General features: G+C 41.9%; 1 protein-coding gene across 4 annotated transcripts in view; it reads right to left on the minus strand.

Moving 5' to 3' along the window:
• The window catches only part of bcas3 (BCAS3 microtubule associated cell migration factor), a 1,192,206-nt gene that overhangs the window by 49,907 nt on the left and 1,115,067 nt on the right, over positions 1-27,232 (minus strand). For 3 of the 4 annotated variants that reach the window (XM_072590043.1, XM_072590042.1, XM_072590046.1), the window contains one exon: positions 17,728-17,895. The exons of the other annotated variant lie outside the window; for it this stretch is intronic. In XM_072590043.1, the coding sequence (XP_072446144.1) occupies positions 17,728-17,895 (168 nt within the window). The remainder of the gene's footprint in view (positions 1-17,727; positions 17,896-27,232) is intronic. 4 annotated transcript variants of the gene reach the window in all.

Raw genomic sequence — 27,232 nt, forward strand, 5'->3', positions numbered from 1 at the left:
TGTGCTGTTTCCCCATGATGTGGGAGCTGATAGATGCCACTGCGGTTCCCAGTGACCATGTCGGTAGTAAATGCTGATTGCTGGAAGAACTCCAGCTCACAGTCAATGAGTTGGAGTCTAAGCTTCAAACATTGTGACACATCAGGGAGGAGGAAATTTACCTGGATGTTGTTTCAGGAGACAGTCACACTTCTTAGACTAACTCAAGTTCAGCCAGTGGTCAGAGACAGGAGGGTGTGGCTGTGAGTGAGGCAGGTAGAGGGATCCAGGAGTTGAGTTGCAGGAACCTCAGCCCCTGTCCTTGTCCAACAGGTTCAAGAGTTTTTTTCCCTGTGTGGATGGGAACGGAGACTGCAGGGAGGATGAGCTGACTGACTGCAGCACTATGGTGCAGGGAGCCATTCAAGTGGGGGGAGTGAAGAGAAATTTTTTTGTAATTGGGATGATATAGTTAGAGGCATAGACACCGTTCTCTGTAACCAGGACTGAGAGTCCCGAAAGTTGTGTTGCTTACCTGGTGCTCATGTTTAGGATATCTCACCTGGACTACAGAGAAACTTGGAGTGGGAGGGTAAAGATCCAGTGGTTTGGTCCATGTAGGTACCAACAACATAGATAAAACTAGGGCAGAGGTTCTGCTAAGGGAGTATGAACAGCTAGGAGCTAAATTAAAAAACAGAACCAGAAAGGTAATAATCTCTGGATTATTTCTCTGACACAGGGTCAATAAGTTTAAGCAAGTAAATGCGTGGCTCAAAGATTGGTGTGGGAGAAATGGAATTGCATTCATGAGAGATTGGTTCAGTTCTGGGGAAGACGGCACCTATTCCGATGGGATGGTCTTCATCGGAACCATATTGGGAGCAGAATCCTAGCGAATCACATAACTAGGGCTTTAAACTACTTTGGGTTTTCTAATTTCCCCTATAACTGAGCCCTCTGCCCCCTATTTAAAGGAGGAGGTAAGAGTGCAGAACTCAGGAGAGGATATTAAAATCTCCAGCACAGACACAAATAGGACAGAGTGCATAGCAATCAAACTTCAAGCACACTGGACAAATGGATGACAATGAGAAGAGGAATGGTTAATACAGGACTGAAGGTGTTATATCTGAATGCATGCAGTATAAGTATAAGGTAACTGAGCTTGTGTTGCAGATTGAAATTGGAAGGTATGACGTGGTGGGCATCACGGAAACGTGGCTGCAAGGGGATCAGAATTGAGAGCTGAATATTCAAGGATATACATCCTATCGAAAGGTTAGGTAGGTGGGCAGAGGGGGTGGTGTTGCCTTATTAGTTAGAAACAAAATTAAATCAATAGTAAGAAACTAAGTAGGGTCAGATGGTACAGAATCTGTGTGGGTAGAATTGAGGAACTGTAAAGGTAAAAAAAAACAGTTGGAGCTAGGTACAGGCCTCCAAACAGTAGTTAGGAGCTGGGGCACCAGGATGCGCCAGGAGAGAGAAAAGATTTGTAGGAAAGATAAAGTTACAGTGATCATGGGGTTTTCAATATGCAGCTGGACTTGGAAAATCAGGCTGGCAATGGACTGCAAGAAAAGGAAATTGTGGAATGTCTATGAGATGGCTTTTTGGAGCAGCTTGTGGTGGAGCCCACAAGGGAACAGGCAATTCTGGATTTAGTGTTGTGCAATGAGGTAAACTTGATAAAGGAGTTTGAGGCGAAGGAACCCTTAGGAGGCAGTGATCAAAATATGATTGAATTTAAGCTGCAATTTGAGAGGAAGAAGATAGAATCAGAGGTATTGGTATTACAGTTGAATAAAGGCAATTGCAGATGCATTAGGGAGGAGCTGTGTAGGACTGACTGGGAGAGGTACCTAGCAGGAAAGACAGTGGAACAGCAATGCCAGGAGTTTCTGGGAGTAATTCAGGAGACATAACAGGGATTCATCCTGAGGAAAAAGAAGCATGGTTCAGGGAGGATGAGGCAACCACTGCTGACTAGACAAGTCAGAGATAGCACAACATAGAAAGCATTTAATGTGGTGAAGGGCATTGGGAAATCAGAGGATTGGGACACTACAAAGATCAACAGAGGACAACAAATAAGTTAGTCAGTAATATAAAGGAAGACTGCAAGAGTTTCTTTAGATATATACAGGACAAAAGAGAGGCAAAAGTGGACATTCAGCCACTGGAAAATGGCAGTGGAGAGATAGTAGTGGGGAATAAGGAAATGGCTGAGGAACTGAATAATTACATTGTGTCAGTCTTCATGGTGGAAGACATGAGTAATACCCCAAAAGTTCAAGAGAGTGAGGGGGTAGAGCTGAGTATGATGGCCATCACCAAGGAGGAGGTGCTAGAAAAACTGAATGGCCTGAAGGTGGATAAATGACCTGGACTAGATGAACTACACCCCAGAGTTCTAAGGGGGATAGCTGAAGAGATAGTCGAGGCATTCGTGTGATCTTTCAGGAATCACTAGAATCAGAGAGGGTTCCAGAGGACTGGAAAATCACTAATATGACAACCTTGTTTAAAAAGGGAGTAAAGCAGAAGACAGAAAATTACAGACCGATTAACCTAATCTCAGTCATAGTAAGATCCTGGAATCCATTGTGAAGGATGAGATTTCTGAATACGTGGAAGTGTATGGTAAAATAGGGCAAAGTCAGCATGGTTTCATCAAGGGGAGGTCATGCCTGACAAATCTGCTAGAATTCTTTGAGGAAATAACAAGCAGGTTAGATGAAATGAGAGCCAATGGACGTTACCTGCCTGGACTTCAAGAAGGCCCTTGACAAGGTGCCGCAGAGGAGGCTGCTGAGTAAGATAAGGGCCCATGGTGTCAGAGGCAAGGTGCTAACATGGGTAGAAGCTTGGCTGTCTGGCAGAAAGCAGAGTGGGGATAAAAGGGTCCTTCTCAGGATGGCAGCTGGTGACAAGTGGTGTTCCGTAAGGCTCAGTTTCCAGATCACAACTTTTCACTTTATACATTAACTATCTAGATGAAGGAATTGAGAGTATTCTGGCTAAGTTTGCAGATGATACAAAGATAGGTAGAGGAATAGATAGCATTGAGGAGGCGGGGAGGCTGCAGAAAGATTTGGACAGGTTAGGAGAGTGGGCAAATAAGTGCAGAGTACAACATGGGAAAGTATAAGGTCACGCACTTTGGTTGGAAGGTTGGAGGCATAGACTATTTTCTGAATGGGGATAAAATTCACAAGTCTGAAGTGCAAAAAGACTTGGGAGTTGTAGTCCAGGATTCTCTCAAGGTAAACTTGCAGGTTGAGTCAGTAGTTAGGAAGGCAAAGGCAATGATGGCATTTATTTTGAGAGGACTTGAATATAAAAGCAGGGGTGTACTTCCGAGTCTCTAAGGCTCTGGTCAGACCGTATTTGGAGTATTGTGCAGTTTTGGGCCCCATATCTCAGGAAGGATGTATTGGCCTTGGAGTGTGTTCAGTGGAGGCTCATTAGAATGGTTCCAGGAATGAAAAGTTTAACATATCAGGAACATCTGAGGACTCTGGGTTTACACTCATTGGAGTTTAGACAGATGAGGGGGATCTAATTGAAATATACAGATTACTGAATGGCCTGGACAGAGTAGATGTTGGGAAGATGTTTCCATTGGTAGGAGAGACTAGGACCTGAGGGCATAGCCTTAGATTAAAGGGAAGACCTTTTAGAATGGCGATACAGAGAAACTTCTTCAGCGAGAGGGTGGTGAATCAATGGAATTCATTGCCACAGAAGGCTGAGGAGGCTAGGTCATACTTAAGCCTGAGATAGATAGGTTCTTGAGAATCAAGGGGATCAAAGGTTACAGGGAGAAAGTGGGAGAATGGGAGTGAGAAACTTATCAATCATGATTGAATGGTGGAGCAGACCTGATGGGCTGAATGGACTAATTTCTGCTCCTATGTCTTGTGGTCTTATGGTCTAATATAGTGTGATAACGGACTCCGTTGGAAAGTGCCTGTTGACTTCAGCCCAGGAAAGCATAGAATTCACCAGTGATGCTTTCCATGATTGAATATCACTGTTGAGGATCCCAGAATCTGAATGGCCATTCGGATGAGCTACTTGAAGATCTGTGCATTTATGTAAAGAATCAATGCTTCTACACTGCACATCAGATGATAGCATTCCAGTACACAATATTGTAAAATATTTAATAGCTCCAATAAGTACCACATTATATTTCCATAAAGTTCAATCAAATTCCAGTTCAGGCTCTTATTTTGACAGAGAGCTTTTGTCCTGGGAACTGCCTCTAGCCCAGTGCTACATGGTTTGTTCTCAGGATTAATCAAATTATCACCACTACTACTTGGAATGGTGCGTGTTGTAACCCACGGCAACTATGCCTGTGCATTTGTAGAGCTGACAATGGAGAAACCATGTGGAGTGAAATGGCAACATGGTATCTCTTTCAGTGAGCCCCAGTGGAAGAAAGTTGCCATCCCAAAGGAGCTGGAACAAGGGATCAGTCAGCAACCACTCAGTGCACTGTTGTCCCATACTTCAGCCACCTGAGCTTGATTGGGAAGCCAGCTGTGCAAACAGCATTTCTAATTAATAAGTTAAAGAATGAGTAATAAGCATGATCACTCTTCATCCCATCTCAACTCATAAGTGCACTATTGTGTACGTATGTGCTTTAACTTTTAATGAATTTGTTGGTGAAATTGTGGTATGAAAAGCAGAGCCTGAGTATGTTATTTTGATTGTTTTGGCTGTTGATGGTGTTAGATGTTTCTAGGCAGACAAGGTGATTTGTGGTGGTTCCAAAACTTGGGAGCTTATCGTCATCTGTGTGATCCAAGGCAATGCCTTTGCAGTATTTGCGGTTGGAGGAACTTTGGCTGCAGATTCCGTGACACGTAAAGGAGAATGAATGTGACCTGGACACTTCAGAAGATAGTTTTAGAATAGCTTGTCTAATTTGTCCTTGCCACAGACAGCAGGGTGACTGCATGTGTGAATGCAGTGGAGACCAGGAAGGAAGAAGTGGAAGAGCCTCAACTCTTGTCTAACAATTTGAGACTCTTGCAAGATGAAAGTGGGGGCTGCAGGATAGATTGGTGAAATGACCACAGGGTTGTGGTACAGAAAAACATTCAAATTGACAAAGTTAACAGGAATGTAATAATGGTAGGGGTAGTACAGTCAACTGTTAGACACAGTTCTCTGCATTTGTAAGCGTGAGTCCAGACAGCTGTGTCACCTACTGGGTTCAGTATGAGTCTGAGCAGCTAAACTAAAAAGCAAAAGGTCAAAGGTAACAACCTTTGGATTATCGCCTGAGCTATGAGAAATTAGAAAAGGATAAATAAGACTATGGAAGTTAGATGCATAACTTAAGGATCGGTGTGGTAGGAACGGGTTTTGATGCATGAGGCACAGGTACCAGTATTGAGGAAAATACAGCTGTACTATTGGGATGGTCTTGACTTGGACCATGTAGACACCAATATGTGCTATGGCAGTAGAGTGCTTATGTTGGCTTACATTGCTACAGGATTTGAATACAAGTGTAAAGAAATCTTGCTTCAGTTGTATTTGGTCTTGGGTGAACCTGCACCTGGTGTGTTGTGTATAGTTTGGATCGCTTTATTTGGAGGGACTACAATGAAAGGTCACCAGACTGATCCCTGGGATGGCACGATTGTCCAATAAGGACAGATTAAGGAGACAAAGCCCATATTATCAAGATTTTAAAAGAATGAAAAGTAATCTCATTAAAGCATACAAAATTCATACAAGGTTTGATAAATCAGATGTATGAAGAATATTTCTTCTGGCTGGGGAAATTTAGATCCAAGAGACACAATGTCAGAAGAAGAGAAAAGACATTTAGGACTGAGATGAGGAGGAACTTATTTACTCAGAAAATCTTTGCTAGGAGGGGCCAGTTATTGAGCTTATTTAAGATATTCAAGATTTCTAGACTTTAAAGATATTAAGGAATATGGGAGTGTATGGACAAATGGTGTTGAGGTAGAAGATCAGTCATGTTCTAGTTGAACAATGGAGCAAGCTTGAGGGGCCAAATGGCCTACTTTTATTTTCTATGTTCCTGTGTTGTTGTTGTTTTCTATGTTGTTGTTATAATTATCCATTTTACAAACCCATTTATTTCAAATAATGAAGTTCAGATACAAACATGTTAAACTAACTTCCTCCGTGTTTCATTTGTTAAACTACTGTTAACTGAAAGGGACACTGTAGAACATAGCATATCGAGTAAGGCGGTCAATGTTAAAGCTTGACTTTAAAATTCTCAACATTGTGTTCACAACTCTCTGCAGCCTTAAAATCATCCCTTCCACACTCCAATCCAAGAGATCAGAATTGAAGAGTGCAGAGATTTCAGAATGTTGTAGGCTGGAGAAAGATGCAGAGATATAAATACATCTTATATACCTAGCACATATATGCATATGAGAGGCTAAGACTATGGAAGGAGGTACAATTTTAAAATCAAATCTTAATATCACACACAATGTGTTACTTTCCTCTTGTTGGATTGATGGATGGTTTGACTAACAATTCACAAAGGGATCTAGGCCAAGGTATAAAGTATTGGTAACTGATGGTGACATTTGCAGTGCTTCACCTGATAGCACCACATTTGGGGGCAAAGGTTAGTGTGCTCAATTGGTGGCCATATGATGAATTCATCCATCATTGCATGGGTCAGAAATCAGGTTTGATGACCTCAACTTAAAGCTATTTGCATGCAATTCTGTTTTGGGATCATGATGTGGTAAACCTCACTACATAAAATGCCCCCTAACAATGCTCCCCCCAGTAATACATACCCCTGAAGATCTTACCCTCAATGTGGGACTCCACAAAGGGTTAAAAACATGTTCAGCACAAAGCTCAGCTTGGGGAAAGGGGGGATGCAATTGCTCACTGTAGACCGTAATGAATTTTATGTTACATTAAAGACATATAAATGGTAGGCCCAGTGCAGACAACAAGTGGCCAGGCATCAGGGGCTAATCTAATGATGTAAAAATAGAGACAGTACCAATTATATGGCAGCCCGTACCACACTGCTGCAGGGACTCCCAATGAATAGCTACAAATCAAATTACAGGCTAATAGACGCACTACAAGAGGGGGCAGTCAATGCTAACTGCATTACAGCCTTGTGACCTTTCTGCTCTGAGCTGCACGGTCCAGACTGAGACTTGTATCCCTCTGAAATATGAAAGAGCCTGTTGTTAAGAAAAAGCAGTGGAACAAGGCATCGTCCCTAAATGAGTTAAACACTGCTGTCAAAGTGCTTGTTTCCCATTATTTATGTGTTGCTGTCTCAATTTCCAGCTCACCCTTTCCATCTGAAATGCTCAAACACAGGCGCCAGTAAACTGCATCCGCTTTCTGTTACCTTGTTCACCTCCTGTCTTACAGCTCTTCAAGATATCTGTATTCCCACAATTCTGGCCTCTCACATATCCAAGATTTCAATCACTCTACTATTGTTGGTTGTGCCTTCAGCTGGTGCCAAGCCCCTAAGCTCTAACATTTACATTTTTAATCTCTCAACCTCTTTTTTTTTAAAAATGCTTCTTAAAATCTATCTCTGAGGAAGTTTGTGGTCACATGTCCCAATCTTTTGTTTTGACTCAATGTTAAATTTTGCATAATGCTCCAGCGGTGCATTTTTTCCCTACATTAACAATGCTATACAAATACAAGTTGTTGTTACTTTGGCAGATTCAAAAGACTATCTGCAACATGCTGATATTTCCTCTTGACATGAATGTAAGAGGTATTTGATTGGTAAGTCCAGAGATGACAGGATAATTGGTAGTGTGGTAAATTGTGATGAGGAAAGCCTTAGACTACAGGATGATTTGGATGTGTTGGTAAAATGAAATGAACAGTGGCAAATGGAATTTAATCCCAAAAGTATGGTCACCCACTTTGGAAGGACTAAATAGGCAAGAAGCTACACATTGAATTGTAGAACCTTATGAAGCACAGAGGGTCAGAGGTACCTTGGTGTGCTTGTCGATAGGGGTGGCATGGTGGTTAGTACTGCTGCCTCACAGCACCGGAAACCTGGGTTTGACTCCACCCTTGGGTGACTGTCTTTGTGGAGCTTGCATGGGTGCTCCAGTTTCCTCTCAGTTCAAAGATGTGCAGGTTAAGTAGATTGGCTGTGCGAAATTGCCCATAGTGTCCAGGGTTGTGTAGGCCAGGTGGGTTAGCCTGTGAAATATGGGGTTACAGGGATGGGATGGGTCTGGGTGGGATACTCTTCAGGTCGGTATGGACTTGATGGGCCAAATGGCCTGTTGCCACACTATTGGGTTTCTATGATTCTTTGATCCTTGAAGTCATCAAGGCAGGTAGATAAAGTGATTAAGAAGACATATGGGACACTTACCATTATTGTCCAGCCACTGAATGCAACAGCGAAGAGGTTATGATGGAGCTATATATAATGTTAGTTAAACTTCAGCTGGAATACTGTGCAGTTCTGGTCACCACATTATCGGAAGCTTGTAAGTGCACTAGAGACGGTGCAGAAGAGATTCACCAGATTGTTATCTGGGTTGCAGCAATTCAGCTTTGATGAAAGACTAGAGGCTGGAGTTGTTTTCCTCAGATCAGACAAGGTTGAGGGGGATCTGAGGTGTGCAAGATTCTGAGGGGCAAAGATGGGGTAGATAGGTAGAAACATTTCCCCTGTTAGAGGGGTCAATGACCAGGGAACGCAGTTTTAAGGAAGAAACTGGAGGTTTACAGGGGACTTAATGAAGACATTTTTCACCCACAGGGTGAGTATCTGGAACAAAAAGGGTGGTACAGTTGGGAACCCTCCAGAAAATTAAGAATTATTTATATGAACACTTGCAATACTCTACTGTACAAGGCAACAAGCCAAGTGCTGGAAATGAGATTAGAGTAAATAGATGTTTGATGACTGAGTTGGACATGATGAACCGAAGGCCCTTTTTCTGTGCTGTTAAAAGTGTGACTTTTGTTTTCCATAACACCTACAGTTTCAATTCTTGTCTGCTCCTGACAGATAGCACATGAGCTCTGTAACACAGTACTTGCATGCAGGTAACTAATGAGGACAGCTCTGGGTTTTGCTTGGACCCTCATTCCATGGTGAACCAGCTTGGTACATTAATTGGGCTTACACGAAATCACAGAGGCTATTTGGTCCGACCTGCCTGTACCGGGTCTTAAAACAAACATCATTATCTTGTGCCAATCTTCTGCTTTCTCCCCATACTCTTGCACAATAGCTCTAACCAAATAATCATCCAATGCCCTTCGGTGCCTCAACTGAAACTCACCACATTGCTCCTCTATCCCCTTAACAACACCTTGTGAAAATAACTTTTCTTCTGTCACCCTTGTATATCACTTTAAATCTAATTTCTTGTTCCCTTTACAAGTGGGAACAGTTTCTCTTTATTTGCTCTGCAGCCGCCCATGATTTTGAAAATCTCTATCGAATCTCCTCTCAGTCTCCTTCCCTCCAAGGACAACAGTCCCAATATCTCCAATCTACTCTTATAACTGAAGTTTCAGATTCCTGGAACCATTTGTGCAAATCACTTCTGTGCCCTCTCCAATGCTTGCATAACTTTCCAATAGTGTGGTGCCACAAATGTGTTCAATATTCCAGCTGAGGTCCAACAAGTACCTTGTACAAGTTCAACATAATCTCCTTGCTCTTCTGATAAAGCTGAGAACACTGTATACTTTATTTACTGCTCTCTCCACCTGTCCTGCCACCTTCAATGATCTGAGTACATGATCAGGTCCATCTGCTTCTGCACCCCTTTTAAAAATGTACCCCTATTTTCTTCAATGTTCTTCCAACCAATGTGCATCACCTCTCACTTCTCTGCATCTTTTTTAGATTAGATTCCCTACAGTGTGGAAACAGGCCCTTCTGCCCAATCTTTGAACCTCCTTTCCATCTATTCACCAACTTGTCGATTTGGAGTTCCACATTTACAGGCCTCCACATTACTTATAAGTTTTGTGTCATAGAATCACAGAGTCATACAGCATGGAAACAGACTCTTCGGTCAAACTCATCTACGTCAACCAGACATTCCAATCTGACCTCGTCCCATTTGCCAGCATTTAGTCCATATCTCTCTGAAACCTTCCTATTCATATACCAGATGCATTTTAAAGGCATCAGATGGTTCAATGGTTAGCACTGCTGCCTCACAGCACCAGGGACCCAAGTTCGATTCCAGCCTCAGGTGACTGTGCAAACTCCACACAGACATTCTCCCTGTGTCTGTGTGGATTTCCTCCAGGTGTTCTGGTTTCCTCCCACAGTCTAAAGATGTGCAGATTAGGTGAATTGGCTGTGCTAAATTGCCCATGGTGTTCAGGGGTGTGTAAGATAGGTGCATTAGTCAGGGGTAAATATAGGATAAGGGAATGGGTCTGGGTGGGTAACTCTTTGGAGGGTCAGTGTGGACTTGTTGGTCCGAAGGGTCTTTTTCCACACTGTATGGATTCTAATTCTAAATGTTGGAAATGCACCTACTTCCACCACTTCCTCGTTCCATATATGCACCACCCTCTGCATGAAAAAGTTGCCCCTCAGGTCCTTTTTAAATCTTTCCCTTCTCACCTTAAAACTATGTCCCCTAGTTTTGGACATTCCCACCCTGGGGAAAAGACCTTGGCTATTCACCCTATCCATGCCCCTCATGATTTCATAAATCCATATAAGGTCACTCCTCAGCCTCTGAGACTCCAGGGGAAAAAAAGGCCCAGCCTATTAGCCTCTCCCTATAACTCAAACCCTCCAGTTCTGGCAACATCCCTGTAAATCCTTTCTGCATCCTCTCAAACTTAACAACATCTTTGCTATAGCAGGGAGACCAAAATTGTACACAGTATTCTAAAAGTGGCTGCATCAATATCCTTACAGCCACAACATGATGTTCTAGCTCTTATACTCAATATTATGACCAATGAAGGCAAGTGTGCCAAACACTTTCTTTACCACCCTATCTACCAGCAACTCCACTTTCAAGCAACTGTGCACCTGCACCCCTAGGTCCTTTTGTTCAGCAACACTTCTTAGCCGTACCATTAATTGTATAAGTCCTGGCTTAGTTTGCCTTAGCAGCATCTCACATAGCAACACCTCACATTTATCTAAATTAAATTCCATCTGCCATGCTTCAATCCATGGCCCATCTTGTCAAGGTCCAGTTGTTCTCTGAGATAATCTTCTTCACTGTCCATTACACCATCTATTTTGGTGTTATCTGCAAACTTACCCTAACTATACCTCAGATATATACATCTACATTATTTATACAAATGATGAAAAGCAGTGGATTGAGCACTGATCCTTGTGGCACACCACTGGTCACTGACCTCCAGTAAGAAAAGCAACCCTGCACCACCACCCAATTGGCTAGCCCCCTCTGGATCCCATGTGATCTAACCAAGATCCAGATCATTAATGTATGCCAGGAAAAGCAAGTTTTAATACTGACCCCTGAAGAACTTAACCATAAACCTTCCCTCAGTCTGGAAAATATTCACTGACTATTATTATCTGTTTATCGCTCAGCCAATTTAGTATTTGAGTTGCTACTGTCCCTTTTATACCATGATCTATAACTTTCTTTAAAAGTTTGTGTGACACTGTATCAAATACTTCTTGTAAATCCATGTAACACATCAACAGTGTTACTCTCATCAAGCCTTTGTGTCACCTCTCCAAAAAACTCCATCAGGTTTAGTTAAATCAGGTTTAGAAATTCATGCTGACCAGTCTGTAAGTTAGCTTGCTGAGCTTGGTTTGTTTTCTGACATTTCGTCACCATACTAGGTAACATCATCAGTGAGTCTCTGGTGAAGCGCTGGTGATATGTCCCACCTCTCTATTTATAGGTCTTGTCTTCTTAAAGTGGGTGATGTCATTTCATTGGACAAACTAGCAGGAAACTTGCCACCAGGATACGTGAAAATCAACTGGCCACCAAAAGACATGACCCACTATCACTAGTTTCCATACATACAGACAAAGAAGGACACCACTTTGACTGGGACAACACACGCACATCCTAGGAGAGGCAAAACAAAGACACACGCGAAAATTCTTCGAGGCATGCCAGAACTCCACCAATAAACATATCAACTTAGATCCCATCTACCTTCCCTTGAAAAAAAGAACCAGAAATGACATCACCCACCTTAAGAAACCAAGAGCTATAAATAGAGAGGCAGGACATATCACTAGTGCTTCATCAGAGACTCACTGATGATGTTACCTAGTATGGTGACGAAATGTCCGAAAACAAACCTTTCAGCTCAGCAAGCTTACTTACAGACTTATCATCAACCTGAGCTACAAACCTTCTCAAAAATCACTAATTCATGCTGACCCTTTCTGATCAACCCAGTGTTTTCCATGTGACTATTCCCACCACCAAAATTAAACTGACTGATCCGTAATTCCTGGGAATAATCTTACAATCTTTCTTGAACAAGATCATAATGTTTACAATTCTTCAGTCTTGTGCCATTTCCCCGGAGTCTGGGGAAGACTGAAAGATTGTGACCAGTGCCGACTATATACATGTAAACTAATCCTGGTATAATGAGTTGCTCAGTGATAGCTGACTGTGATCATTGGCTTTGCAAGAAGAGGAAAGGCGCCTGATATTGACAGGTAGCCAGCTGCAACAGTGGGATATGAGCCTGCTTCCTGCTCTCCTCTGCATGGAACACTCAGTGCTGTCAACTGAATGCAATTATCCTTAAGTCTCCAGCACTTGGAGATTAATTTTCAAGATGTGACAAACATCTGGGAGAAAAATCATCAGGTATTTTCTTTTTGATACTCTTTCTTTTAAGCAATGCAAATACTGAGAATGGGAAGAAGGTACTTTGTGAGTCAAGAATTGTCCAATTGTGTAACTCAAAGAGGAAGGGTCACCAGACTTGAAATGTTAACTCTGATTTCTCTTCACAGATGCTGCCAGACTTGCTGAGCTTTTCCAGCAACATTTGTTTTTATTTCTGATTGGCAGCATCTGCAGTTCTTTAGGTTTTTATTAAACAAATGCTTGTTTGGCACTTGGCAGAAAGGTAGTGACCCATGAGGATTGATGCTTTGGGTGATGAATGATGGGGGTGTGGAGCTGGGATGCTTGGAGATGATTGGTTTTTGATGAAATTTTCAGAGTTGACAGCCTTAGGTGCAATCTCAATATAAAGCTCACAGTCAAGCATTCAAAACTAGTTACTTCCTCTAAATGGCATTTAGTGGTAAGAAATCAAAATCAAAAAAACTGTTTCGACTGGCTGACTTAACAGCTGCATTGAGCAAGGCTACAGAATTACAAGAGGTCAGAGGTAAACCTGATAAAAAATTATGTAATGAGTACAGGGCAGTACATGGCCATAATCCCCTTCAGTAATAGATAAGACTCTTAGTCATCTGTAGAATGTTGATTTATTTCACAAATTAGGTGGTGGGACACTGTTTATGGGGGAGGGGATACTGTACAGGATCCTCAGATCAGAAAATCACATAAGATACAGCAAGACTGCCCTGGCCTAGCTCCCAGCATTTCTGCAATTCTTACACTAAAGATGGTTTAATGGATGTCAGACTGGAAGCCTGTCACCACATTCTTGAGTACTTTTCATGATGGCATTATTTATCAGCAATCTACTGGCAGAAGAACATTCTCCATGGGAGCTGTAAACAGCTTTGAGTCAGTGCAGTCTTTGTCAATACACATTTTCATCCCCATTCGCTCCCACCCCTGCATCTCAACATATAATTGCTACCAAAAAGCTAACAGACCAAATAGTACCAAATTCAGTAACCCAATCACATTATTAAGATGAATTCCACTGAAGTAATGAGATTTCTGAATCAAGATTGCCAGTTAGCTGCAATTTGTTGTCAGATTTGCCAACTTTGAAACCAGGCAGACATGTGGGATCAGTACCAGGAGGAGAAGGTGGGGACAAGGTTCTGGAAACTGACTTGCATTGAAGAATTTTCTCAATTGTTTACTCAAAAAGTGATGATCTGATCCAGAACCAGGCAACTGGCAATCCCACTGAGCTACATTGCCTGAAATATCTCAACTGAGTAATTACCTCACCTTCTATTGATTCTATACACGATGGGCACAAAGTTTGTTTGAGAGTGCTTCTCAAGATTTTCAGGGGCTACCTTTTGGTTTTCAGGAACTATATTCTCATTCTCACTATCTTGTCTATTAGGTGACATCATTAGATTAATTTCTATATTTGTGCTGATATACAGAGTATTTGGACTCACACAGAAACAGAATTGGAAGAATTCATCAATATCTTCAATAGCTATTAACCCCATTTAACTTACACTACAACACACTAGGAAAGCATTAATTTTATAAATATCATTGAATTAAAAACTGGCACAAGATAATCGTCACAAGTTAACAAAAGTTTCTTTTAAAAATAACTGACATACTTCTACCATAAAAAAAGCCTTCACCTTAAACACACAGACTGGTGAGGTCACATCTAATGTATTTCTCTTGAATGTGCGCAAAGATGCAATTAACCTAACTGGGCAGTTATGAACCCTATTATTGCACCTCAGATTTAAACTTAACAATTGACACAGTGTTCACTATATTTGCATCCATTACATTTTTACTCACATTGTAGCTTCTGAATATATGCAGCCTTCAGCTACAGGTACCATACTTATTACTTATCATCATCTCAGTGCTTTCAAGATTTCATAGCTTTTAGTAAGTCAGGTGTTCCTTTGTTGTCAGGTGTGAAATTGTTCTCTCTTCTTTGCAGCCTCCTTCTCCCTTCCCAGCCTTTGCAGCTTCTCCCTCTCATACTTATTCCCTTGTGGCCTTCCATTCTCTCAGAACTGCTGTACAGCTTTCCCCCAAACCCATTGCAGTCCCCCTATCTCTGTCACAACTGTTCAAGGTCTCCCCTGACTCATGCCAGTATTTCCGTTTCCCTAAGACCCCTGCAGTTTCCTCATCTCCGCCAGCCCCCTTGCTGCCTCCGTGTCTTCCCCATCCCTTGTGGATTTCCTGTCTCCTTCCCAGTCCCCTTGCAGACTCCTTCCTCCCATATTCTCTGGACCTGGCAGACAGATGACTGTCTCAGCAAATAGGTAGCTTACCAATCCCATTTCTGGTATTTGAAAATAGGTTGCCCCTCTTGGCCTCAGCAAAATGGCAAATGGCACCCACTCTTGGTTTTTGACCCCCACCACTCCCAGACCTCAGCCCCCTTAGCTCCCAGGCCTAAGCCCCCTACTCCCCCTTATAGCTCCCTCACCACTGGCACTTACCTACTTTGCTTACTACTCTTCCAATCATAGTGTGGTTCTCTCCGTAACGCGTTGCTTACAGGGACACTTGTGGACCTATCAGCAGCAAGCACAGGAGAGAACCAGCCTGTGAGTGAAGAAATATTTCCTGACCTCCTTGTCTCATTCTAATAATGATGGCAATTTTTCTCTGATTGGTTGCCCCAGTGTGTGAATTTTCACGGGCATTTTGAGGACTATGGGAACAGATTTGCCCACCACCCTCTGAGTACAATTCTCAGTTTTCTGAGTGCAGTTCTCAAGTAGTAATCACTTTAATTTGTGATAGAGGTTGTGAACATGGAGAGGAGAAGAATATGTTGCAACATCGAGAGTCAGGCACATAGTCAATAATGTTTGCATTGCCTTTATTCAAGTTACACCAGCTCAGAGTGCTCATATTATAATTTGAGAGTGTTAAAAGTTTCATTCCTCACCTGTTATGATGGACTGTGCAAGAACAAACGAGATAGGCCAGTTTAGGATCTACAACATTCATATAAATGAAGCTTTTGGCAGCAAAAATGCTGGCAGTCCATGAATTCATATCAAATATTTGGGTGTAATTTTATTTTAATCCACCAGACTTCAAATAAAACTCAAAATGCAGATTATTTTGCACTTGGACAGCACACCAGTTCCTTGCAAACATAAAGACATCAGACTTTCTGCGCAGTATTGATTAAGCCTCAGGCAATGATTAAGCCCACAATATCCAAAAACTAATAAGTTTGGGACAAGATTTGTAGCTCGGGTGCTCGTTGTTGTGGTTCTATTCGCTGAGCTAGGAATTTGTCTTGCAAACGTTTCGTCCCCTGTCTAGGTAACATCCTCAGTGCTTGGGAGCCTCCTGTGAAGTGCCTCTGTGCTGTTTCCTCCGGAATTTATAGTGGCCTGTCTCTGCCGCTTCCGGTTGTCAGTTCCAGCTGTCCGCAGTAGTGGCCGGTATATTGGGTCCAGGTCGATGTGTTTGTTGATAGAGTCTGTGGATGAGTGCCATGCCTCTAGGAATTCCCTAGCTGTTCTCTGATTGGCTTGCCCTGTAATGGTAGTGTTGTCCCAGTCGTATTCATGTTACTTGTCATCTGTGTGTGTGGCTACTAAGGATAGCTGGTCGTGTCGTTTCGTGGCTAGTTGGTGTTCATGGATATGGATCGTTAACTGTCTTCCTGTTTGTCCTATGTAGTGTTTTGTGCAGTCCTTGCATGGGATTTTGTACACTACATTCGTTTTGCTAAACCAATGTAGTGTACAAAATCCCATGCAAGGACTGCACAAAACACTACATAGGACAAACAGGAAGACAGCTAACGATCCGTATCCATGAACACCAACTAGCCACGAAACGACACGACCAGCTATCCTTAGTAGCCACACACACAGACGACAAGCAACATGAATTCGACTGGGACAACACTACCATTATAGGGCAAGCCAATCAGAGAACAGCTAGGGAATTCCTAGAGGCATGGCACTCATCCACAGACTCTATCAACAAACACATCGACCTGGACCCAATATACCGGCCACTACTGCGGACAGCTGGAACTGACAACCGGAAGCGGCAGAGACAGGCCACTATAAATTCCGGAGGAAACAGCACAGAGGCGCTTCACAGGAGGCTCCCAAGCACTGAGGATGTCACCTAGACAGGGGACGAAACGTTTGCTAGACAAATTCCCAGCTCGGCGAACAGAACCACAACAAAATCTAATAAAGACAATGGGAATTATTTGTTAATTTAAAATTCTAATCGGCCTATTCACATTGTTGCTTAAACCCATCATGGGTGATAGAATTCTGCTGTTCTTATGAAGTGATGAAAATAGTTGTTACCTTGGGCAAAAAGATCCCTAGATTATAAGGCCTATAAAATCTGCAAAATCCTAACTGGATTAGACAGAATAAATCCAGGAAGTCCAGAACTAGGGATTATGGTTTAAAGACGTTGATGAGGCCACTTAAGACTGAGATAAGGAAGTATTCTGTCAACCAGAGAGTGGTGAGTCTGTAGAATTCTCTGCCACAGAAAGCAGTGGAGGCAAAACATTGAACATTCGGCATGGGGAGAAAGTGGGAACAGGGTAATAAATTGGATGAACAGCCATGGCAGAGTCAAAAAGTGTGGGGCTGGAAAAACACAGCAGATCAGGCAGCACCTGAGAAGCAGGAGAGTCAACGTTTCGGGCATTAGCCCTTCAACAGGAATGCTTACTCTGACTCTCCAGCATCTGCAGTCCTCACTTTCTCTCATACTGAATGGCAGAACAGTTAAGAAGAGTCGAATGGCCTACTCTTGCTCCTTTTTCTATGTCATTATCACAAACACATCACATTGCCTGCTGTGAGGGCTATGCACCATGTAATTTCTTCCTTACCTGTTCCTGAACCTACAATGTCCCTGCTAGGTGATTCAGACATGGCATCTGCCAGACGTTCACGGAGACCTTCGTCTGTATTATCGATAGAAGACATATGACGCAGTCCAAAACTCTCTGGCCAACTGCCACACACTTCCAATAGTGTCACACTACGGTCAAATGTTCCTGAAAGAAAAAATATATGGGAGTGTCATTTATTTTCCTACCTCAACCCAAATTCTAGCTCCAGTAGAGTGGGCAGGCAAGTGTAAAATCTTGTTAAGTCTTAGCAAGATTGATGATCCTGCCACTTGTTTTTATAAATGGGTGGCATTTTGTGGGCGGCACGGTGGCACAGTGGTTAGCACTGCTGCCTCACAGCACCAGAGACCCGGGTTCAATTCCTGCCTCAGGCGGCTCTCTGTGTGGAGTTTGCACATTCTCCCCGTGTCTGCGTGGGTTTCTTCCGGGTGCTCCGGTTTCCTCCCACAATCCAAAAATGTGCAGGTTAGGTGAATTGACCATGCTAAATTGCCCGTAGTGTTAGGTGAAGGGGTAAATGTAGGAGAATGGGTCTGGGTGGGTTACGCTTCGGTGGGTCGGTGTGGACTTGTTGGGCCGAAGGGCCTGTTTCCACACTGTAAGTAATCTAATCTAAATGTTGCTCATTTAGCGATACAGTATATGAGCAACTAGAAATATCATATGTATAAGCTTGGGAGGAAAAGGTGTCTTTGAATCTGTTGATTAGACTAGATTCCCTAAAGTGTGGAAACAGGCCCTTCGGCCCAACAAGTCCATACCGAGCCTTCGAAGAGCAACCCACCAAGACCCATTCCACTACATTCACCCATGACTAATGTACCTAACACTACGGGCAATTTAGCATGGCTAATTCACCTAGCCTGCACATCTTTGGACTGTGGAAGGAAACCCACGCAGACACAGGGAGAATGTGCAAACTCTACACAGACAGTTGCCTGAGGCGGTTCCCAAAGCACTCCACTATTGGGATTTTTCTCACCTTATGGCTGGGTCTGCTACAGATTAATTGACATGGACTGATCAACAACTCCATTATCACTATATCAAACAACTACCAGGGTGATAGGAGATGAATTCAATGGTTCCTGGTCTGTTCTGGTTTCTCTTCCGTGCCTCATATTTGATTTGTTCCCAATTAGGTGTGTGTTTATGTTATTAGCACACTAGGAAATAACTTGGGACTGATCTGGAATATTTTAATTATGGCCGTATACATTTGAGGGAAGGGGAGCTTTGTTCTTCCGGTCTAGTCAAAGTTTAGTCCTAAATTGTTTTTTTGCTTTACTGCAATAACTTTAGAATAGATTAGTTTCACTGTTACCAGCCATATTCCAGGATCTTGTTCAAATGACATTCTTCATATTTCAGGCAGACACTGAAGATTGTCAGATTTCCTACAGTACCACAGTGACTCCCCTTCAAAAGTATTTAACTGGCTGTAAAGCACTCTGAGTTGTTCAGTAGTTGTGAAAAGCACCACTGAAATCCATGTCTTTCTTTTTATTTTAATCACATTTCCAGCATAGGTCACTGAGTACTAGAGGAATCCTGAGTGATTTCCCTCCTTGCCTGAGGGCACTAAAGGAAACTGCAATGCCCTAATCACACAAGCACTTATCCCTTACCCTACAATGAGCAACATTTTCAACATTGGTGGTGTCCCCACCTCTGAGTTAGGAGGTCTGGGTTCAAGCCCAACCTAGCCTGGAGGCATATCATATTATGTCGAAACAATTGATCAAAATAATTACAGCAAATGGACCCAGAGCCTGTCTGTTCAGTAAAAGGATCAGCCAGTTGGCAGTATATTCATCTGCTGAACTTCAACCACACTCTCAGATAAAACAGATATAAACCATTTACTGTATGAGAAAGTTTCTCCCCATGTCACCATTGCCCCTTTGGCAAATTACCTTAAATCTATGACCTCTTGCTCTCAATCCTTTTACCCAAAGGAACAGTTTTTTCCTACATATTCTATCCACTCATGATGTTGAACACCTCTATCAAATTTCCTTTTAAACTTATCTTCTTCAAGAAGAATAGCCTCAATTTCTCTGACCTATCTGTGAAACTGAAGCTCCTCATCCCTAGAATCATCTAATGCTTTCACATCTTTTCTAAAATGTAGCAGATCTGAATACAATACTTTAGCTGCAGCCAAACAAGCACTTCACACAAATTTCACTTGTTAAATTTCATATAATCTTCTTAACTTTAAACTCTATTCTCCTATTAATAAACCATAGAATGCTGTATGCTTTATAAACTCCTTGTTCAAACCATCCTGTCATATTTATTAACTTATTCACATAGGTGAACCTCTAGGTTCCTCTGCTCCTGCAGAATTGCACCATTTATTCATTCTTCATACCAAAATTAATCACTTCATATTTCTAATTTTTACCCTTAACTTCTGTTGCTAGTCTTGAACCCAACTGGGCCAAAACTTTATCTTTCTACTCTTACTATTTCTACTTCTTTCTCGCTCAACGCGTCCTAAGTCTGGTTTGCTGCATCCTGCCAAACTCTCACCACCCCTCTCTGAAATTGCTTTGTATTTCCTCCTCACTACCTGCCTCCTGATCCCCTTGCTGTTCCTCTCTTGCCCTCCTCTCCTCTTCCTGTGTCCCTCTCCCTATCCCATTGCTGTTTCCTTTTTCAAACCTTTACTTGTAAATAAAAGGTGGAGCATGAGGTGGGAGAGAGGTGATGGGGGCTAAGAAGTCAGAAGAGGGAAACACCAAGGGTTCTGGACTGAGACAACAAATAGATGGGAGTAATGGGCTTTGGAGATGGAAGCATTGCACAGGTAGTAATGAAGGGTGGGAGAAAGGAACAGTGAACGTAAAAGAAATGAAGGTTCTGAAGAGGAAAAGCAATGTGGGGACTGGAGAGGTAAGCAGAAAACAGAATGCAAGGAGAGGAAGAAAGAGGGAAGCAGTGAGCATGAAGCAGTGACGGTATGGGAGACAGATGCAGCAAAGGGGAAGCAGTGAGGGGATGGGAGAGGGAAGCAGCAAACAGGAGGAATTGAGAGGGTAGTCAGCAGTGGCAATGAGCACAAAGACAAGAAGTCACAGGATTCCAGATTTGTTACACTGCAGAAGGAGGCCATTGTGTCTGTATTTGCTCTTTGAGTATTTTGACTTTGTGCCAATCTGCAGCCTTTCCCCCATAACTGTTTAAAAAGGACTAACATCTGCAGCTCCTAGCACTTGTGTAGTAACTATGCTAAAATGAAAATGGAGGTCAATCACTGTACCACTATTTGAGGATATTTCCTAATTTGCAAACTGCTAAAATGAAAATGTGCTACCAGAATATGCTTTAAACAGGAGATATCTGTACAGTAGATCACACAGCACAAAATGAGGCCATTTGGCACTTCAGACCCACACCATTTCTTTAAAAGAGCTATTCAACTGACTTTACTTGACCATGTTATTTCCTTATTGTTCTGCAAAATTTTCCTTTTCTCACAGTATATTCAATTCACTTTCGAAAGTTATGAAATCTGCTTCCAGTGCGGTTTCAGGTACAGCATTCTGGATCATGACAATTCACTTAATAAAACCAATTTGCATTTCCACACTGATTGTGTAGTCAATCTTCTAAAATCTCTGTTCTCTGGTTATTGATCCTTTGCTAGTGGAAAGAATTGCTCCTTATTTACTCTGTCAAAATCTTTCATAATTTTAAACATCTCTATTAAATCTTCCCTTAACCTTTTCTGCTTGGAGGAGAGCAATGTCATAATTTGCTAGTCATTTGACATTATTTTATATCACATTTCATCTAATTTTCCTTGCTGTTCTTGTGCACACACAAGGTGCCCTTTGCAGGAAGGGTGCTGGTGCTGTGATAAAGTAGGGAAATGATTAAGTACTCAGTGTTCTAAGGATAGATTGCTAGACAATCACAGCCATTGAATGGAGCTGTGGAGCCTCAACACACACTGAAGGCCGCTGACAGGTGCTATGAGTCAGGGCAGACTGAGGGATTTGAAGTCCACCTTGAGTATCCTGACCCATGAGAGAACTAAGCTGGCTCCACTGTTAACACTCAGGAAGCCGAGTCTGCAACCAGCCGGCAAAGTGGTTCAGATATGGTATGCCACTATAATGACAGCCATAAGAAGATATGACCAGGATTTGGCCTATGTAGACACCTGTAGATATCACAGCGACTCAGAATAAGTGTCCACACTGTGAAGTTGTGCAGAATGAGCAATTGAGATACCCCTGTGGAGTCAGTAGAGATTCTCCTTTTATGTTCTTCACTGGATCCATTGGTTATATGTTTATTTTAAAACCAGTACACAACACACTGGAACATTGATTTTTGTAGGGTTGTCTGGGGGAGTGGACACAACTTTAATTTAAGGTGCAATAAAATGGAGATGGGAGGAAGAGGAGGTGTGGTGGGGGTTGGGGTTGGGGTGGGGGTGGGGGTTGGAGTTGGGGTGGGGGTGGGGGGGGGGGGGAAAGGCATAACATATTTTCCCCCAGTTTACTATCACAAACATCATTGTGACGATCTCACAGCTAAGGGCAGGTGCACTCAGACATGGGTAGTCTGAGGACAGTGTGGTAGAAAGTTTAGTCTAGCTTCCCCTGATGGCATCAGGCCACTGCTCCTTTTTTAAGACTACTATTCCAGTCACTGCTATACTTATCCAGGGGTGGGGAACAAGGGCATGAAGAAATCATGATGTGGAGATGCCAGTGTTGGACTGGGGTGGACAAATTTAAAAATCACACAACACCAAGTTATAGTCCAACAGGTTTATTCGGAAGTACAAACTTTTGGAGCGCTGCTCCTTCATCAGATAACCAGCTATCTGACAAAGGAGCAATGCTCTGAAAGCTTGTACTTCCAAATAAACCGGTTGGACTATAACTTGGTGTTGAATGATTTTTAACTAAGCAATCAAACCTACCTGTATCGATCAATCCAGCAGTGCAACTGTACTTGATGTACAGTTTCTGAGCTATGTGTTTTGCTGCTAATCTAAGTTTGATGTTCCAAAACATCTAATGGTTGCTTTAATCATTTATTACCTATCATAAAATATGTATAAATTCAAAAACACGAGAGGCATATATATGTAAACAAAAAAGCATACACAGCAATATGTAATATATATAAATGCACACACAAAAACAAATACATATATACATAGAAAACACAAATATATAGGTAAAAACACAGACATACACATTCACAAAGACACAAACAAACTGTTAAAAACACACACACATTGCCATAATCGCACACCCACATTTGATTTACATGCTGTTGGGAAACTATGTGAATTGAATTTGACATGGACTTCCATGTTCCTGTGCTAATTTTACTCTCTCTCTTTCCACCTACATCTCTTGCCTTGACTTAGTCAGTCTACAGCCTAATAAAGTGAGACTTGGAACATCTTGTTTTTCTCTCACTGTCCTCTCTTTTCAAATGGAAAACTGAGAAACAGATCTATGACAATATGACTTTTCCTCCACCTTATTAACCTATTGGGGTTGGGAAAGAGTGCAGAAAAGCTTGCAAAAAATTCTCCTCTAAGTGTTTAAAGCAATTCCACTCAGTTTGTACTGGAAAAGTGAGAGAATTTTAATTCAAAGTCAAGATTATTCCATTTGGATGTGGCTTGCCTGTGTGCAGGCAACATGTCTGGCCCAATGGCTTGAATGTGGAGCAGATTTGTTTAAACGAAATGCTATCTTTTTGACTGAATGGTAACCCAAGATTTTTTCTAAACTCTCATAAAAGATCCTGAAGGAGTATTTCAAAGAAGAGCAGAGAGTGATCCCCAGAACCCTGCCTTTCATTTTTCCACATCTGACACAGTTAAAAAGCATAACATCTGGTCATTATCATATTGCTGTTTATAGTTTTCAGTGAACATCCTGGAGACTGTAAGTGCAAGCAACAACAGTGATTAAATATCTTCCATCTTCTCAAATAGAAGCTTCCATATGCAAGTCTTCTAGTGACCTTACAGTCAACAACCAAACACCATACCTATAACAATACCAACCAAAAGCTCCAGTGTGCTATAAGAGAAATGGAGATGATTGGTGGAATACAAAAACTGATGAGCTGATGAACAACATCGAGCTGAAAAGCCTGATTTGTGTTTACAATGTGCTACAGGTGTATATGGTTAACCAACCACGCCCTTTTCTCCCATTCGAACAAATGATGGGAATGAACACATCACTGAAAGACAGGCAATGGAAAGAATAACGTGAGCACTTCAATGAGTAATACATGAACTCTCCTACATATCAGCAGATTTCCCACATCAAATTGAAAAATTGCCTGAGAAAGAAAACCTGTCTTCCTTCCTATCATTGAAAAAGTGCTGCAGGCTATCAAATCAAACAAATAAGTCAATGTCCTTGGCCCAGAGGACATTCCAGTAAAGATTTGGAAATGTAATGGGGCAGAGAGAATCTACTGGCAGGAAAAGCTTCCACAGGATCTCAAAGAAGCCAACATTGTCAGCATCTGGAAGTGGAGATGATCCAAAAATGTCTCTAAAACATATTGAGGAATAAGTCTTTTTTCAACTGCAGGAAAGATCCTTATAAGGACCATATTAAACCATCTTGGTCTTAAACCATAGAGCCTTTTGGATGATGTCCCTCCTGCACTTAGATTGTGGCTTTGGGCCTAACTGTGACCCAGACAATTTGGTGGGTTTGCAACAAGACTTATACAAGAAAATTGCAGAAATTAACATTTGTGATCAGTATATGCTGTCCATTGACCTGTATGGGGGTGGGGTGGGTGAAAATAAGTAGTGGTGAAGGGAGTGATGAGACCTCTTGGAGTATATCCAACCAAAGTTGGCAACCTAGTACAAAGGTGTTCTTGAATCTGGATTGAGAGATCGTGCCAATTTTTGATATCTTTCACTTCTCATGCCAGGAGTGGAAGACACACAGCTCTGTGGTCACAATCCCAGCCTGTGTTGGTGAGCTCTACTCCGTCCTCTGGTTGCACTCCTTACCTCTCTTCACAGACTTTGCTTTTAATGCCTTTGGTTGAATCTCTGTGTATCACTTGCTCCTCTATGGCTGAGAAAAGTTATCACAAAAAAACCCATAGGTGAAACATTATATTGCTAGACCTTGGATATCTGTCCTCTAGGATAGATTGTAATTCAACCATCTCACCTTAACCTCAGTCTATTTTTCGTCTCCCTTGCTTGACTGAAGGTCTGTGATTTCTCAGAGAAAGCTAATCCTCTCTCCTGTTTTCCTTTTTACAAAATGGATCCAGTGGACAAAGGCCTATAGCCTATCAACATCTTCCACAAGCTGTCAGGCTGCCTAAAGGTATCCTCTCAGTGCAGGGGCAAGGTCCTGCCCTTGTCAGCTGTATCATATGGCAGACAATTGGTGTCTAAATGGGAGCAGGCAGTGTTTGTAGGTGGGATGATTGAGTGAAGAAATTATTATACCTGACGTTGTCCTGCCCAAGGCTTTAGACCTTTCAGTGTGTCTCTTTCTGTTTCTAAATTAAAATTATTTCCTTCTCAATCTCTATCTGCAGAAGCAGCATAACCACCGATGCTTGATGATGTGCAGCATATACATTTTACTTTTTTGTAGACTTATTATTAAAGTGCAGTGCAGATTTGACACTCAAATTAAGTGACAGTAATTTTTTAAAATTTCGAATTGTAAAATATTCCATTTGTGAGAATCTTGACAATCTTGTCCTGGTTTTGATGACACAGCATAAACTCTATGTTGCTTTGCCACGTTTCCACTGCAAACTGAAGGGACTTGCAGTTCAAAAGTGCCTTTCACTACTTCAATATGTACCAAAGTATGTTACTGCAAGTGAACTAATTTTGAAGTGTTATCACTATTGCATTATGGGAAGTGTAGCTCACAATTTGCACACAGCTAAGTTCACAAACAGCAATGTTTTGGCCTTCTGTTTGAGAGTTAGATCAGGGAAGTACATCCTTGCTTTTATTTCAGAAGGGAAGATAAGATCTTTTACACCATCTAAGGCAGCGCCAATTTAGTTTGTTGCAGTTCAGCATCTCATTCAAAGGTTGTGGGTTCAATTTTCAAATTCTGAGAGGGCAGATGGAGCTTCGGTAAGTCATCTCATCCAAAATAGAGTAAAGCGACAGTTCACACTCTCCAAATGCTGTGCCGTGAGTCAGTGTAGATTTTATGCCTAAGTCCTGGAAGCTGACCTTGCTTTTGCCTGTCGAAGTGTATTCCTCCTCCCCTAGCCTGCTTTGTGGATAGTTTTTTTTTAATGTCAGGAGGAGGAAGGGAAAGATGGATGTGTATCTGCTTCATCTATCCTCAGGGTTCCAACACACACACACTCTCACATATACACACATTCACCTCCTTGCTTCTCTCCCACAAATTCACAAAAGCATAACTCCTCTTTCACTCCTTTCCTCCCACATACATAATACTCCTTTCTCACTCCCCCTCCCTCCTCAAATGTACACATTCCCCCCCCTCACCCTCCTCCCTCCATACACACTCTCTCCTCCTCCCTTTCCCCACCCATTCATTCCCCACCCCACCACACAAGCATTGGCCCACTAAGGGGATCCAGATGCTAGTTTCAGAGCACCAGTGTGATTGAAATATTTTCGTTCCAGAGCCACAGAATAAAGTTAGGGCAATTTTTGAGAGTTTTAAGTTTTTAATTTCAAAACATAGAAACATAATAAAGGAGAACAGGAGTGGGCCATTTGGCCCTTCGAGCCTGCTCCACCAATGAGATCAGGGCTGATCATCCTACTCAGTACCTTGTTCCCAGTTTTAACCCACACCTTTTGGTTCTTTTAGCCATTAGAACTGTATCAAAATTCTTCTTGAAAACATTCAATGGTTTGGTCTCAACAACTTTCTGTGGCAGAGAATTCCACAGGCTCACCACTCTCTGGGTGAATAAATTTCTCCTCATTTCAGTCCTAAATGGCCAACCTCTGTATCCTCAGCATGTGACCCCTTCTTCTGGACTCCTTGGAACATCCTTCCTGCATTTACCATTTCGAGTCTTGTTAGAATTTTATTGGTTTCTATGAGATTCCCTCTCATTCTTCTAAACTCCAGCGAATATAATTTCATTTGTCTATGATGTCCTCTGATTTATTATAACTGTTTTTAGCACTGTTCTAGTTTTATTCAAACATGACAGGTTACACATAACCATTACCATTGGACCACTGTTCTTTTATTTATCATCTGCTTATACTTTATTATTTCTATACTAAATGCCATTGGCTAATAAATTAATTATTACCATCAGTCATGTGAATAATTTTAGCACTATGAATTCCTTCAGTAGGTCTTTACATTTAATTTTAAAATTTCTATATAATTTATAATTTCATTTTTTCTGATTTGACTATTTCAAGCTTTGAGTATTCCTAAGAAAAGATGTGGTTTGCTAAAGATTTTTCTCTGGCACTTAT

The sequence above is a fragment of the Chiloscyllium punctatum genome, chromosome 19 (assembly GCF_047496795.1).
Source record: "Chiloscyllium punctatum isolate Juve2018m chromosome 19, sChiPun1.3, whole genome shotgun sequence".
Classification (NCBI taxonomy): Eukaryota; Metazoa; Chordata; class Chondrichthyes; order Orectolobiformes; family Hemiscylliidae; genus Chiloscyllium; species Chiloscyllium punctatum.